Genomic DNA, 17,757 nt, shown 5'->3' on the forward strand with positions numbered 1-17,757 from the left:
GCTGGGAGCAGCCTGGCGAGGAGCCCTCATGTGCTATTTATATAGGTGGTTGGCATGCACAACAGCCAGTAGGAGACATTTTCTTGGCAAGTGCAATATTTATATTCTCTATTAAGGTAGTTTGTGGCCCAGCTGTCTGATTCTCAGGGTTTGGATCACTGACTGCGATGTGGTTTTTTTCTATATTGAATTACTGTTTTGGTGAATATGAATTGGAAAAATCACAGAAAATGTCACTGCTGTTTTTTTTATAAAAAGTCTCATCTGCTGCCGGATCACATACTGTACCTAAAATTTATTTTTTGAGACTTTGCTGTCTACTTAATTTGTTTTCCGTTGGTCCCAAATCTCTTCTATTATGTTCATGTTCTCTCCAAAGCTGCAGACATGTTTTGGAAAATCCCTCAAACCTCTCAGGGAGCTGCCACGTGTCTCTTGCTTATGAGACAACTAAGGGATACCTGGGAAATATTCGTGAATATGTAATGTAGGAGAAAAAGAGAGCTACCAAGCACTTTGAAAAATCAGGGTATTATTCCAGCAAATCAAAGTAGCTGATGTTTTATTTCTTACAATGCTTGGTGTTTTTTTTTTTTCAGATTGGCTATGGCACAACAGAAACCAGCCCGGTCACTTTCATGGGTTTCCCTTATGATGATATTATCCGCAAAGCTGATACTGTAGGATACATCATGCCCCATACGGAGGTTAGACAAGACTCTACCTACATTTTTTCACAAAAATGTTTTTCAAAAAATTTCCCTTCATTATCTTTGCTCTTTTCTTTTAGGCCAAAATAGTAGATATCAGCACAGGCCAGATCGTTCCACTTAATACCTCCGGGGAACTGTGGGTTAGAGGTTACTGTGTAATGTTGGGTTACTGGGCAGATGAAGACAAAACCAAGGAGACGATCACCCCAACGGGTTGGTACAAAACTGGGTAAGTAAAGTAAACTGATGTACTTACTCAGCTAAGGCTTTTGGTACAGGGCACCAGAGAAAGATATTATCTAGGAAAGTTAAACAGGCGGCATGATTAAAACTGGATTACAGTTTTGGGAATCCCGAGACACTGAAATTGGTACTTACGACTATGAACTAAAATGAGGTGATGACATAGTGTCATCATTCATGAGATAGAGAGCTGCTAGCTTGTGGTGACTATTAAGGACCAATTCCAAACAAATATATAGTTATTCATGTCCACACTATACCATCACTATTCATGTATTTGAGAACACACCTATATTACACACCAGTAGATGTACGATGGAGAGACAGAGACAGAGTAGCCGATCCTGCCCTGTAATCACTGCCAGCAGCATCCAGTAACTCATCAGGAACTGATCTTGCTGCAGATCACATATATAATGGCGGGTGACAGGTAAGAAGAGGGCATTGGGCCCTCCCCTCTTAATCCAGCTCTGTGCCTAATGCTGTGGTTTCTGAAACAGAAATTAGTGCTTTACAGCACAGAATAGGGTCCAACCTAAATTGTTTTAAATATATGTTCCTGCTAACTTGGGAAAAGTAATTAAACACATAATACAGCTTGTGGTAGCACCTTGGATATACAGAGTATGTGTACATGGTGATTATTGCCAACGCTGTGTAATAAATTAGTGTTTTTATCTAACAGAGATATTGCTACCATAAATGAATATGGATACTGTCAAATTGTTGGGCGCTGTAAAGATATGATTATCCGTGGGGGTGAAAATCTGTATCCAGCTGAAATAGAACATTTCTTACACACACATCCCAAAGTCATGGATGCCCAGGTACGGCAATTGGAGAGAATCGGACGTGCAAAGATCATTCACACAGGGTGACAAAGCCACAAAGTTGCGTTCTGTCTGCTAACACTGTTTTTACAGGTCGTTGGAGTGAAGGATGAGCGAATGGGGGAAGAACTTTGTGCTTGTATTAAAATACATCCGAATGAGCAGTGTACTGCAGAGGAAATCAAGCAGTTCTGCAAAGGAAAGGTGAGGTGCATGGCATGGACTAAGAACATGAGATCTAAACATTCATTTATACTAAGACTTTGCTGTAGGCATTTATCTAACACATTTAATAATAGTAATGTTGTTTTATACAGTTATTTATAATATGTGCGAATAAGTACTTTGTACTAGTCCTACAATGAAGATACCTTTCCACCTTCTCGGCCCGGAAGCCCTATAGGCTAAGATCAGCCAGCATATCTGCAATAACAAGTTAAAAAGGAGAGCATTGATAATTCCTGCAATGCACTTTTTGGATTACACTAAGATCCTCTCCCAACACCACAGTGTATTTGAGTTACAGAATGCTGAGAAATCCCTAGTTGGTTAGTACATTACATGCTAAAAGTATAACATACAGTATGTGCCATTGCAAAGTACCATATATACTCGAGTATAAACCTACTTTTTCAGAACATTTTTTATGCTGAAAATGCCCCCATCGGGTTATACTCGAGTGAGGGTCCCACTTGAGTCAATAAGTTTTCCCAGTTTTTTGTTGTAAAATTAGGTGCCTCGGCTTATAATCGGGTCCACTTATACTCGAGTATATACGGTAAGTTTATTCCAAAAATAAGATAATACAATAAACATATTAAGTCCCATTTAACAATAAGAAAACCCTATAAGGAACTTTCTAAAAAATTGACAGCTGCATAAATGCAATATCAGAGGGCAAAAAATGCTTTTATTATGTGACTGTCAGTGCCGAATTTCCCATTAGGCATGTGAGGCACGTGCCTAGGGGCGGCACATGTTTGGGGGTGGCACCTGGATACATGTGATAGTACTGTCAGCCTGAAATGTACTAGTAACTGCAAAATATCCACTGTACGGTACCATATTCCATCCAGAATAGAGTGTAAATGAATAGGACATGCAGATACTGCCCCTGTAAGTTGTCCTACTTACTAAATATGTATACATAATAAAAAAAAATCTTACAGTTGTTAGATTTTTTATTTTTATATTAAATGGGAAATCATTAAATGAGGGTTTATTACTAATCAATAAAAATAATACAATTAGGCAGGGGGGGGGGCGGCCATTATTGTTGTGCCTACGGGCGCCCTCACCCCTAAATCCGCCCTTGGTGACTGTTATTCAAAAAAGTGCAGCTTGGCTTTGTTGGGTGGAGGGGGCCACATCCTTTTAAGCAAATACAGAATACCAATATAATATTCAAATTTACAGTGCTGACACAATACAAATTCACAATAGGAACTAGTAATAAAGACACATCCTATGTTGCACTGTATTTTCTAACTTAGTTAAGAAATATTTGAGAGTTTACCAAGCAGTATAAAAATGGCACCGTGGTGGCCGTAAACACTTTCAAGAGGAAACTTGAGGTGATGTTTTTGAGGTTTTCATTGTACACTGCACTTCAACTGAAAAGGTTGTACAGAGCATTTTTATGGGTACAGGGCCTAATTCAGGCCTGGTCTCTCATCTGCAAATTTGCAGATGACTGTACGTAGCTAGCCGCTGCCCAGTCAGAGTGAAAACCCATCCTGTGTAAATCTGCGAGTGAGTTACAAAAATATCACTATCCGGTATCTTGTCACACATCCATACACAATTCTTTCACATCAAATGATTATTCCAGTCTGTGCAAAATGTGAGTATATCTGACCCTTCCACAACTCTGTGACAGAGATAGGCTGATAGCGGGCAGAACTGACCCTCCCTTAACCCTTTGAGTGCCAACATCTCTGTGAGTGATGTGCAAAATATCTGCTAAAAAAAGCAAGCATCTCTCACATTTGTTATATAAATGCAAATAAAAAATGTTGTGTAAAAAAAAGTTCATATATGCTATATAAGGCAAACATTGCAGGTCATTACTGTGAATACAAATGTTTACTTTCACAGCTATTTTGACAAATTCCCTTGGCATTCAAAGGGTTAAAACCCCTGAGCATGCCTGTGCTTTTTCTGACATTCCCTGAAAATGGCCATTTACCACCCCCAAATGCTGACTTCCTGTTAGACATATTGCGGTTAGATATTTTCACTATTTCTGTCACTATTTTGGCTTGCCCAAGCGTGCTACGATCTGTATGCATGCGCAGTAATTTAATAATTGAAGGGACTCGAACAACAGCGATCAACTCTAAATAAGGACTACAGTTACCAAAAGTGTAATGTGCACTTTCTATTATGCATAAGACTTTTTTACATACAGTCATCTCTAGAGCCACTCAATGTTAAAATTGCCTAAAAAGCATATACACATACTTTTGAACTGTTATGCTATATGAGTGGTGGTGTTATTTTTTTTTTTTTACTAATACATTATATTGTTAATAGTGCTTATGTTTGTGCTCCTGTTTATTTAATATGTAATATATTTCTCTTTTATCGCAATAGATCTCTCATTTTAAGATTCCTCGTTACATTGTCTTTGTAAATGAGTATCCTCTAACTGTCTCTGGAAAGGTAAGTTAGAAAGGCTATAGTGCAGTGGTTCCCAAACTGTGTGCCGTGACTCCCTGGGATGTTGTGGAGCACTTGCAGGGGTGCCTTGGTTTGGTGGTCTAGAATCCATTCAAATAATTTATGGTCAATGTAGAAGGCAAAATCAGCGCTTGTGGCTTCCAATTATAAAATTTGTGGATAAACTGAAATTAATCCTGTCCCTCACAATGTAACTGGACATAAGGAGGACAAATAAGCACAACTTATTGTTTTCTAATATTGTTTTCTAAAATTCTTGGTAACAAAGTTTGCACCTGGGATGACGTGAAAAATATTCTGATATTCTAGGGTGCCATGATGCAAAAATGTTTAGGAACCACTGCTATAGTGTTTTAATCATAATTAACATGTATCTCTTCTTGTTTTTTGCTGGTTTGTGTACATTTGAGATAATCAAACCCGCGGATGGCCATAATAACCAGCCAGTGTCTCGCCATTCTGCCCCCAATGTAGCAACTAAAATGCAATCTTCTCATCCCACATGTAAACTACAATAAACATTTTGCATATAAATTCTGTGCATTATTTGATCTATCAACTTGCAGCATGGCATATAGGCTTCCGTAGGATATACCCATTATAAATAGTTTATAGGGCATCTGTCCCAGGGGAGATACACAGATATTTCTAGTAGAGAGGGGTGGGTTCATATTTACCAATGTATGCTAATGAAGGACAGAACACGGATTGTTCCATTCTTCATTAACATTGTGCCAGTGTGCAACCCCCACTGACAGAGAATAATTTCGATGTCAGGACAATTTCCTGTCACTCAAGTGTGTACCCAACTTAAGTTTCTATTTGTTTCAATAAATTGTACATATGTGGCAGGTATTCCAATCTGACACACATTGTAATTTTCAGTGATAAAGAACAAAGATATTTGAAGTACCTATGCAATATAGACAGATGTAAGACCGTTAGACTGAAATTGGGCTGTTACAGTACGCATACTTCAATAAGTGTCAAATAGGCTAAAATATAGATTTGCTGAATAGGGAAGAGCATATGGGATCAACTGAATGAGAAACAAAGGAATAATGATGTACCATATGGACAACTTGTTTCCTAGTATGACGCCCAGATTTTCTACGTACGGCACCATAGGGAAATCGCATCGCATGCGAAATTATAGTGGCATGCGATGCGATTTTTTCATGTCATTTTTTTTGTACACCACAATATCGCATCTCATTGCATAGCATGTCCCGCAAAATCGCATGTGATCGCATGCAATTTTATAGGGTGTACGATGCCATGACATTAGGTATACAATAATATGATTGTATGTCCCAAAAGTAGATGTAATGCACCCCCCCCCCCCCCCACACACACACTTTCCACCGCTTCGGGGTGGCGGAACGCGTCGTCCGACGTTTTCATTACACCACTATCCACGTCGGCGTGGAGTTGATTTCATATAGTGTGGTGAGCGCAGCGAGCCACCGAGCCTGAAGCGTGGCGAGCGCAGCGAGTCCCGCGAGGGGACGTGGATTACTTTAAATGTATTCCGCGTCCGCTCGCCACACTTCCGGCTCGGTGGCTCGCTGCACTCGCCAAACTATAGAATGTCAACTCCATGCCGACGTGGATAGTGGGGTAATGAAAAAGTCGGAGGACGCATTCCACCGCCCCTTACGGGGTTCACTGTGCTCGCCATGCTTCGGTTTGGCGTGGATAGTGGGGGGGGGGGGGGGGGGTTGCGTTAAACCTATTTTTGGGGACATAGGGCGGGATGTATTAAAATACATCGCCGCCCCCCCCGCCGCGATGCTGCCGCATATGTACTAACATATGCGGCTGGCGGTGCGGTGACGGAGCCCCCTCGCGATACCTGTACACTGGTGTGCGGGGGGTCTCCGTCACCTCCCTGCCGCCACGCTCTCCCCTCACACCGGGGACAGCTATGCATGATGTCCCCGGCGCTTCCTCCTCCCCCCTGCAGCCGGAAGGATGTCCGGCTGCTTCACTAGGGGGAGGCAGGGCTTACCTTCCGGGGTCCAGGAGGACCCTTCAGGAAGGTAAGCCAGGGGGGGGGGTCGGCGAGGCGGCAGGTTTGCGTCGGCGGGCGGTGAAAAGAAGCCCATAGGCTTCTATAGGGTATCGCCACCCAAAGGTGGCGATACCCTACACTGCGGTATCATTTTTGATACATTGGAAAACGCGGTAAAACCAGGGTTTTACCGCATTTTCCATTTGATACATCTCGCCCATACAATCATATGATTGTATACCTAATGTCATGACATCAAACACCCTATAAAATGACTTGCGATCGCATGCGATTAAAAATCGAATTGCGACCGCATGCGATTTTGCGGCAGATGCGATGCCCCGGGGCTGAGAGAGCAGTGAATAAATTACATAGGAAAATCGCATCACACATCACATTGCCCTAAAATGGCCCATGCGATGCAATGCGATTTCACTACGCAGAATAGCACCCTAAGCAAATTTCTTAGTGGGCGCCGTGCTAGGAAACAAGTACTGACAAAAGTATGAACCTTACATATAAGTCTGATCATTACACCAACGGGGACTTTAATCTTTACTTATACTTTAATATGGAGTTGGTTTCCCTTTTTACAGCTGTAACAGCTTCTACTCTCCACAAGACTCTGAAGTGTTTCTGTGGAATTTGTGCACCTTCATTGTGTATAGCATTTATGAGGTCAGGCACTGTTGGATGAGAAGGTCTGGCTCGCAATCTGTTCCGGTTTATCCTAAAGGTGCTCGATGGAGTTGAGCTCAGAGCACTGTGTGTGCCAGTCAAGTTCTTCCATCCCGAAATCATCAAACCATGTCTTTATAGCTCTTGCTTTGTGCACTGGGGCACAATCGTGTTGGAATAGAAAAGGGCCTTCCCCAAACTGTTAAAGTTGAAAGCATAGAATTGTCAAAAATGTCTTTGTATGCAGAGGCATTAAGCTTACTGGAAATAAGCCCAAACTTCACACTTGGCATAATGCAGTCAGGCAGGTAACGTTCTCCCAGCATCCACGAAACCCAGACTCGCCCATCGAACTGCCAAACAGAGAATTGTAATTCGCCACTCCACAGAACACTGGTGAACTGCTCCACAGAGAGAGATACGCAAAATATTCGCTAAAAATGCCAGCGTCGCTCACATATAAATTTAAATAAAACATTTTGTGTAAAAAAAGTATATATTTCCCGGTACTCTTTACTTAGAAGGGCGCCCACGATTTTGATCGTGGGCATCGTTAGTAAAAAATCTCGGGCATTGAATGCACTAAAAAATCAGGTGCGATCAACCGACGAGATGCCCGAGATTTCCCATAGGGAACAATGTTAAATGTCTCAATTGACCCAATTTTCCTGTTCAATGCCTCAATTGACCCGATTTTTCCATAGGAAACAATGTTAAATGGGCCACAGAGGCCAAATAGGCACCCTGAAGTGTATAATGGCCACCCGAATTGTTAACGCCACCCCACGATCAACGTCAACCCGATGCGTGGCGAGCGCAGCGAGCCCGCGAGGGGCGGCGGTACGCGTCCTACGACCTTTTCATACCCCCACTATCCACGTCGGCGTGGAGTTGAGAATAGAAAGTGTGGCGAGCGCAGCGAGCCACCGAGCCCGAAGCGTGGCGAGCGCAGCGCGCCCCGCGAGGGTACGCGGACAGCTGTGAAGCCCGCGAGGGGACGCAGATTCCTGTGAAGGTATCCGCGTCCCCTCGCGGGGCTCGCTGCGCTCGCCACACTTTCTATTCTCAACTCCACGCCGACGTGGATAGTGGGGGTATGAAAAGGTCGTAGGACGCGTACCGCCGCCCCTCGCGGGCTCGCTGCGCTCGCCACGCTTCGGGTTGACGTTGATCGTGGGGTGGCGTTAACAATTCGGGTGGCCATTATTCACTTCAGGGTGCCTATTTGGCCTCTGTGGCCCATTTAACATTGTTTCCTATGGAAAAATTGGGTCAATTGAGGCATTGAACAGGAAAATCGGGTCAATTGAGACATTTAACATTGTTCCCTATGGGAAATCTCGGGCATCTCGTCTGTCGCATCGCACCTGATTTTTTAGTGCATTCAATGCCCGAGATGGCCGAGATGGGCGCCCTTCTAAGTAAAGAGTACCTATTTCCCATATAAGGTAAACATTACAAGTCATTATGATGAATAGAAATGTTTGCTTGGCAATCCTTTTATGAAAATTGTAGTATGTAAGATTGTGTAAATGCATTACAGTTGTTATCAGTACTGTGGTATTTATTAACAGAGTAATGCTCAGTGAATGGAGGGATTGTGACATACTGTAGGTCAGACAGAATCCTGACACTATGGGGGTTATTATGGTTCACTCTATCTGACAAAATCTTCTTAAGGTGCGTACACACGGGGCGATATTGTATAATATCGCGGGAAATATGGTCGCTAAGCGAACATATTGCCCACGATGGGATATATCGCCGGGTGCGCGCTCCCGTTTTTACCCCTGTAGTGATTGCTGGTCGCAGGAACATGCTCCTGCGACCAGCTGATTACCACTGCCGGGCTCCCCCCGGCAGTTTCTTTTTCATCAGCGGCCATCTCTGGTCGCTGATGAAAAGGAGAAACTGAGCAATATATTGCTCAGCCATATATGCTCAGCCATATATGGCTGAGCAATATATCTCCCCCATGTGTACGGGGCTTAAGATGGACAAAAGCATGTGCACTGCAGGTGGGGCAGATGTAACTTGTGCAGAAATAATTAGATTTGGGTGGGGTTTTACTTCAAAGTGAGATCTATATTGCAGTGTAAAAATAAAGCAGTCAGTATTTTCCCTGCACAGAAACAAAATAACTCACCCAAATCTAATTCTCTCTGCACATTTTACATCTGCCGCCCTGCAGTGCACATGGGTTTTGTCCATCTAAGAAGGATTTTGTCAAAAAGAGTGAACCAAAATAACCCCCTATATGTCAGGCAGAAGGAAATTATGTTTTGCACATCCCACACTGAAACTTTGGTTGGTAAAATATCAGACATTATTTAGTGGTGCAACAGTTAATTTTGTAACTAAAATGACATTGCCGATAATTTCACTGTTTAAGTTACTTATATCCATTTCAGATACAGAAATTCAAGCTGAAAGAAGCAATGGAGAAGCAGCTGGGAGTATGAAGAGGAGCTCGTCATCTGATTGTCCTTCACTGTCCTGAGATTTGTCAGTGTTGTCTTAGGGGCATCTCCAACGCCGATGCTCCATTCTTTTCTTTCTCTTTCCTGCTATTGTCATTGGCATCTTCAGCTTCTATAAAGTGGTGGATACCTGTAAATGATTAACTGTAAATGAATAACTATGAATCTCCATTACACCATCACTCTTCACCATGGTTCTGGCTGCATGAATGTATGACTTGCCCAGGCCAAACTACAGAAGCTATTTCCCTGCAGCCCTGAGATCAGTGATGCCACAGCTGCCCCTTTATCCAGACCAGATTATAAATATAGATCTGAACTCTTGGGAAGATACAGGGCTGCTTTACACATGGGCTTTAAGAGCAGTTACCTTAGGGCCCCAAAATGTTAAGGGCCCAAAGCCTTAAACCCCCCTGTCGGCAAGGCTGGGCCACCCTGATTGTAGCCTATATCCCAAATAATACCCCAGGCCCCCCTGATTGCAGCCTATACCCCGAATATTACGAGCGGTGTGGTGCCGATGCCCGACCGAACCCACGCTGCACAGCATTACTGGGAGCATCCCCTCCCACACTCCCAGTAATGCAGGCAGGGTCGGGCATTGGCGGCAGCGTGACTGAGGACTCGGGCGGCCACTACGCACCAGGCACCACCAAGTCGTCACGGTCCTCCTGAGCCTCCTATCCTGGCTTACCTCGCTGCACGCCCCTGCTGGGCCTGTATTACCTATATTATTTTATGTCTATATATATATATTTACACACACACACATATATATATATATATATATATATATATATATATATACAGTGCAGAACTGTTCGGCACTCAGCGTCAACGAATACAGCTTGTACGGTGCCACAATTCCCACAAAGGGATATATAATAGCGAAGAAAACACAGACACTTGTAACCAACAATGAGCTCAACGAAGGAACAGAGTCACACAAGGAGTGCAAATGCCAACATTTCGGATTCTGGACCCTTTACATGTCTTGATAAAGGGTTCAGAACCTGAAACGTTGGCATTTGCACAGCTTGTGGGACTCTGTTCATTCGTTGAGCTCATTGTTGGTTATGAGTGCCTGTATCTTCTTCGCTATTATATATATATATATATATATATATATTCCCAGGGTACACGTTGGGACTATATATATATATATATATATATATATATATATATATATATATATATATACATACATACATACATACGCACACACGCACACAAGTGTATGGATGACACTCCCCTCTAGATAGTATCAATTGCCGGGGTGTCAGCCAGACAAGTCTAGTAAACCAGTATAGCTTAGTAAAAAAGATGAGGACACTCACCGGTCTTTTGCTTGAGCAAACAGCTTTTAATTCATTTTACCAATTCAGTTCATCTGGTTTATATATATATATATATATATATCTGTGAGTGGTTGTGTCTGCAGGGGCCCCATTTCACTGCTTTGCCCGGGGGCCCATAATGATGTTAGGATGGCCCTGGGATGATAAGGATCAGGAGACAGTCTCCATACTTTTTCATCATGGCCATCTATGTACCGTATATGCCTGCCCATTATAGTGCGCTACAATGTAGTTATGTAGTTACAGTGTGTCTCATTCCCAGGTTATCCTGTAATCCTGTAGTGTATTGCTATGTTGTCCATCACAATTCGAAGTTTTATACTTTACTGCTATGGATAGAAAATAAGAGATTGCAATTTTGCAGACTGTATGTTTATAAAGGAGCTAATGTTCCTCAAGGGGGACTTTGGGATGGTGCTTAAGCTATGCAAGCACCTAAGTGCCTATATATGATATAGCACACTCAGAAGGAGCTTTATCCTAACTATTTATCAAGCACATGAAACTCCTCTTTGACCCAGAGTGTTCAGCTTTTCTATGCCATTTAATATTTCTATTAATGCAGTCTAATAGTGTGGTGTGTGATGCTGTCTTTATCGGGATGCAGTTTAAATCCTGGCGGTCGGGATCCCGGTGTTCAAAATCCCGATGCCGGAATCCCGAACGCCGAAATCCTGACACTTTCTCCCCCCGTGGGTGTCCACGACAATAAATTAGTGTGCCGAGCATAGCGAGGCACCGGGCCCGCTGCGTGGCGAGCGCAGCGAACCCGCAAGGGGGGGCAATCCACGTCCCCCCCTTGTCGGGATTTCGGCTTTCGGGATTCCGGCGTCGGGATTTTGAACGCCGGGATCCCGACCGCCGGCTTTTCATGCCGAATCCGTCTTTATCACCTTTTGTCTGGAATAGAAAAAAAGAGGTGATAGAGCATCTTAACATTAAAGAGGATTTTTTTTTAATTTTGGAAATGAGTCTCTTTAGAAGTAGCCTGAAGGCAGCACTGCTAGGTAGAATATTACTTTCTATATTGTGATAATCCTGGTTCTCATGCTACTCCTATGCCTGCTGCCCGCCAGCCTCCTGCGCATTCCATTCAGCACGTCTGCATAGTGTGAGCGTCTAGAAAATGTGGCACATACATACTGATTTTGGCTCAACCCTTTCAGTTGAGACTAAGAAAACACACCTTCACCATTAGACATTTTGTTTTGAAAACACAATTTATTTTTGCAGTTTTTCAAAAAAAATTGTGGAGAAATTACACTTATTACAGACATACCTTATCAATTTAAAAAAATTTTTTACTCAAACATTCGCTGTTGCAGTACCTGAAAGAATCAGTAGTCTCTAAGTAATGGTAAAGTAGGTGCCAACAAGTTATACAGTAAAAAAGAATTTCCTTTAAATTAGCCACATTTTACATTATTTTTTTTTCATTTTCCACCTTACAACTATTTCCCAATCCACTACAGTGAATAGGTCAAACATGTTTTTTTGTACAAGAACTCTTGTTTTTATCGCACCAGGTTTTTCCATGTCCTTTCATCTTATCCATATGTGCTGAGGCTCCCCGCCTTTCTATCTCCCACCTCTCTGTGGGGGATATTCAGTGAGTGGCAAGTAGTGCAGTGCACTAGCATTCTGGCCTATTACCGGGATCTCACACCACCATCATAGAAGAATCCCCACATATTTCTTTCCTCAAACTTCTTGCTAGTTATTTCTTCATTTGCTATCCCCTGCTATAAAAAGTTATTACAGTACCTATATAGTTTCTAACCACCCCTCCATCCCATATTATTCTGTTGGCTATGGATGTTAGGTTTCTTGAACCAGGTTCTAACGTGTTGTTTTTTAAAAACCTTTGGATATCTCTTAAGCTATACAGCGGGTAAAGTAAGTATTTAACACATCAACATTTTTTTACGGTATTTGTAATGGGCCTATTATAATTACATTTTCACCAAATGCATGAAAGAACCCATGCAACCCACACATGCAAAGAAATCAAACCAAACATGTCCATAAACTAAGTATTGATTGAACACACTTTATTATTTATTTAATACTTTGTGCAAAAGCCTTTGTTGGTAATTACAGCTCCAAGCCGCCTCCTGTATGGGGAAAGTAGTCACATACATTGCTGAGGTGATTTGGACCCATTCTTACACATAGCAGTCTTCATATCTTTACAGTTCTGTGCACCTCTTCTCTAAACTCTGATCTTTAGTTCTTTCCATAGCTTTTCAATTGGATTCAGGCCAGGTGATTGGCTGGGCCATTCTAGCAGCTTTATTTTCTTTCTCTGAAACTTTACGTTTACAGTGTTATTACAGTAGCTGTATGTTTGGGATCAATGTATTCCTGTATTTCATCTTCAGCATCCTAGTAGAGGGCAGCAGAAAGTCTTTTCCGCCCATCCTTTCTTCAGTCCCACCTCTAAACTTCACTGTTGGTATGGTGTTTTCGAGGTGACATGCAGTTCCATTTCTTCTTTAAATATGGCTTGTATTATGGCATCCAAATAGTTAAATGTTGTTCTCAGCTGTCCAAACTGTATTCTCCTATTATTTCACGGGCTTTAATCGAACTTCACCATGCTTTTTCTGGTTATGGTATATTAGATCTACAGTGTCCAGGTCTACAATCATATGGTCAATCAAAAGATCGACAGTGAAAAGGTTGACAGGGTCCAAAGGTCGACAATCAAACGGTCGATAGGGTCAAAATGTCATCAGTCAAAAGTTCGACAGGGTCAAAATGTTGACTAGGGCAATAGGTTGACATTTAAAAGGTCGACATGAGGTTTTCATGTTTTTTGTGACACTGTCTAAGTGTACCGCGTCCCCTCCTATGGCTCGCTACGCTTGTCATGCTTCGGTCTCGGTGCCTTGCTGCGCTCAGCACACTATTATATTCTCACTCCACACCATGGTGGATGGTAGGGTATGAAATACCACCTGTCGGCACATGTCGGCTTGAAATAAAAAAAAATACATGTCAACCTTTTTCATGTCAACCATTTCCATGTTGACCTTTTGAATGTCAACCTTTTGACCCTTTCGACCTTTTGACACTGTCAACCTTTTCATTGTCGATCTTTGGACCCAGTTGACCTGTGGACCCTGTTGACCCTTCCATTGTCGACCTTTGGACCCTGTCGACCTTTTGACTGTTGACCAATTGTGGTCGACCTTATGACTAGCGACCTAGAGTCAATATATCATGAGCCCGGATACCGCTTATTCTTCAGCAACGGCGTCCATGCATGCATGTGGTTAAGTGCATTACTTATTGTTTTCTTTGAAAAAATAGTACCTTCTAATTCTGAGAGGAGCACCTGGTCGTGGCCAGTTTGTGGTGTAATGTTGTTCTTTCCATGGCCCTAACAGTGCTCACAGGAAAATTCTCAAGCTTAGAAATCCTTCAGTACTGTAACTATGACATCAGTATATTTCGCAACAATAAGGGAGCAAAGGTCTCTAGAGAGCGTTTTACTTTTACCCATCATGAGATGTTTCTTGTGTGACACCTTGGTAATGGGACACCTTTTTATTAGGTAATTTTTAGGTCATAAGTTGGGACTGAACTAGGTTATAGTCATTTGCACTGACGAGGGGCAGGATTTCTTTCTAATTAAGGATAGATTTCAGCTGGTGTCTTGACTTTCCGTGACTTTTTGCACCTCCCTTTCTTCATGTGTTCAATACTGTTTCCATGTGACATCTTACAGAACTTTATTTAATGGACATCAATGGATTGATTTATTTGCATGTGTGGATTGCATGGGTTGTTGCTGACAATTGTCGAATATTTCATTATAATAGGCCCATTACATATATATTTACTGAGAAAAATGTTGATGCGTTCAACACTTATTTTACCAGCTGTATATACTCTTAAATGTCCTATGCTGTAAGTAATAGGTCACCATGCGCTTTCTTCTATGCAGCAGCTACAGGCATTGTATGGTGCACCTCATCTGTCTATGCATCTCTTAGAAGAAGAAGAACGAGTCCTTATTCTTTCCCCTTGCTGGTTCTCTGAGCCTGTGCCACTAGTACCCTTGTGCCATGCAGCCTGGATAGCACAGTGTGTAGAATGATCCTTTAGGTGCAGACCTCACTGTGCAGGGACACATTAATCACTAGCTTTCCAGCCATGACATGAGAAAATGATTTTAATACCGCTGTTTGTATCATGCACAACACAGAGGGAAATGTGTCTGCCACCTACTCTGGAAAATGGCATACCTTTTGCTGCCATAGACTTATCATTGGCATTAGGTCAAATTTGTATTGGACTGGAAGTAGAATACCAGTGGCAGCCATAGAAGGAACAACGAATTGTATCTGGCACAAATTAATACTAACTAGCTGGGTTTTTAGAATACGTATTTTTTTCTATTCTTTTTATTGAAGCATATTTATCAAATAACATACAGTGTTCATTTATATAATATGAAAATGTTGACTCTGTAAATGTCATAGAAATGATGTAAATTAAGCTATGCAACTTAAAATAATTCTAGTAACAAAAAGACATTCTTATTCAATTACAAATGTTATCAATAAAATAACATATACATACCGTACATAGGCCCTTATTCTGATTGAGTCAGACGGCTGCGTGTTCAGTCGGACGGCCAATGTTTTGTGTTTGCGCATGTGCAGAGCCGCGCACATCGGAATACGGCGTGAATTCCGTACAGAAAATGATCAGTCGGAACAATCCGAGTAGGGGGTGGAGAGGGGCGTGAAAGGCTGTTTGGGCTCATTACCATATGCGTATGCCCCGCGTTTCATGGGCAGTCCCATGAAAACGCTGGGTGTATGTATGGTAATCCGGCCGTGAGGCACGTGTGGGGGTCGGACAGCTGACACAGCTGGTTGCCAGCTGCCCGCCCATATCCCTGCTTTCGCATGGAGAAATGTCAGAGTGGTCTGGAGCACTCGAGCTGTCTGACCACTTGGTCCGTCATTTGATAATCGGCGATCATTGGAAGATGGGGGAGGTTCCCACAGATGGGGGAGTTGTTCACATGAAACATCCACTCGCCATGCGTTCGCTCGGCGTCTTACTGCTTCGGACAGTGTGAGCGATCCGTACGGTAGGCGGGCTAAGAACACTCGGTGGCCTTCCGAAAATATGCATCCGTCCGAGTCAACTAGAATAAGGGCCTAAGTATTATTCATGAAATAATTTTGTTGTGTGATTTTGAGTAATAATAAATTTAAATGATAGAATACAATATTCTCACTGCTTCTGCCAAAATAAAGTGATGACAGAGTGGTTAGAGGATCTCCCATACCAATTCGTCAGATGCAAACTATTGTGTATTGTTGTACATGTAAGTAAAGGAAGCTCTGCGATATAACTCTCCCATACATTGAAGAACCGGATAACAAACATTTTAGAATATGCTTTTGTTTGCTTTATTGCTTTTTTTATAATGAAAGTTCAAATTAATGTGAAATACTGAAATAAGCTTTTTGCTTGGTTAGTAAATGGAAGATTATAACTGCTGTAGAGTATACCACTATTTCAATAAATGTATCTCCCAACAATCAATCCTGGTTCAAAGATCCATCTGAATGTTATGTACGTGATAAGCTTCATTAAAGTTGGGGATGCCGGATGAGTTGCCGACAGTCGGGATGCCGGCGGTAGGGTGACCAACTCATCCCTTTAATCCGGGACACATATTAATTACACAGGTAAAAACCAGGTGAAATGGAGTCTTGAGGTGTGGCAGTTTAAAACCAGGTGAAAGCCAGCCACAGAACCTGTGTAATTAATATGTGTCCCGGATTAAAGGGATGAGTTGGTCACCCTACCCGGCGGTCAGTATACCAATGCCTAGACTGTTTAACTGCCCGAAAGTCGCGATCCCAACCAACAACTGCTATTCTCGCTTGCGAAGTTCCATGGCTTCCATAGAGGGAGAATAGAACCAGTGGCAAGAGTAAGGCAGCCTGCACTTAAATGTATTAGATTTGTAGGCAGTCACTGGGATAGATATATATATATATACTGTATCTGTGTGTGTGTATGTATATATAGTATAGGAAGAAGCATGCAGCGGCACTCAGGAAATTTTCAAAAGGTTGTATTGGTGAAACAAACCAATGTTTCGAGGCTGGCAGGCCCCTTTTTATATAGTGTGGCGAGCCACCGAGCCCAAAGCGTGGCGAGGGGACGCGGATTAATTTACATGTATTCCGCATCCCCTCGCCACGCTTCGGGCCTTGCGAGTCAATCAGAATAAGGTCCATTGTATCAGTTGTTGATGGTAATACAGTAACAATAACATCTGTTCAACTCACCTTTTTCTGTATTCTAACTCAAAACTGTGGTAGCACAAAAAGAGTTTGTGCTGAAAAAGAGTTACGCTGTTTGAGTGCACGCTATATATTTTGATAGTTTGTCCTGTATTGTAATGATGGATATGATATAAAATTTAACTTTTAATAAATTTATTTTTAAAAAGATTTCCTCTTTATTTTTATTCCTTTATATTCTTGGGAACAAAAGAGGATTTGGTGATCTAGGTGAAATATAGGGTTAAAATCATACACATTTAAACATGGTGCTCATACAAAGAGATGAAAAAAGTGTAAAGAAATAAAGTGTTAAAAAATGTCAGAGCCCGTGGTCTGCTGCACTTAATTTGATATTTTTTAACAATGTTACTGTAGGTCTCCCCTGGGTCTTATCGTGTCTGTGCACTTTTGCCTATATTTGGCTTGTGCCCGGTTA

The 17,757-nt window shown here is 42.1% G+C and overlaps 1 protein-coding gene across 1 annotated transcript in view; it reads left to right on the forward strand.

Annotated features, from left to right (window-relative positions):
- Positions 1-9,829, forward strand: part of ACSF2 (acyl-CoA synthetase family member 2) — a 121,682-nt gene extending 111,853 nt beyond the window's left edge. The window contains exons 11-16 of the mRNA XM_083148089.1: positions 600-707; positions 791-942; positions 1,642-1,783; positions 1,880-1,990; positions 4,382-4,450; positions 9,572-9,829. Coding sequence (XP_083004215.1) covers positions 600-707; positions 791-942; positions 1,642-1,783; positions 1,880-1,990; positions 4,382-4,450; positions 9,572-9,622 — 633 coding nt within the window. The 3' untranslated portion in view covers positions 9,623-9,829. The remainder of the gene's footprint in view (positions 1-599; positions 708-790; positions 943-1,641; positions 1,784-1,879; positions 1,991-4,381; positions 4,451-9,571) is intronic.
- Positions 9,830-17,757: the final 7,928 nt, after the last annotated feature.

Source organism: Crinia signifera, chromosome 6 (assembly GCF_055691185.1).
Source record: "Crinia signifera chromosome 6, ASM5569118v1, whole genome shotgun sequence".
NCBI lineage: Eukaryota > Metazoa > Chordata > Amphibia > Anura > Myobatrachidae > Crinia > Crinia signifera.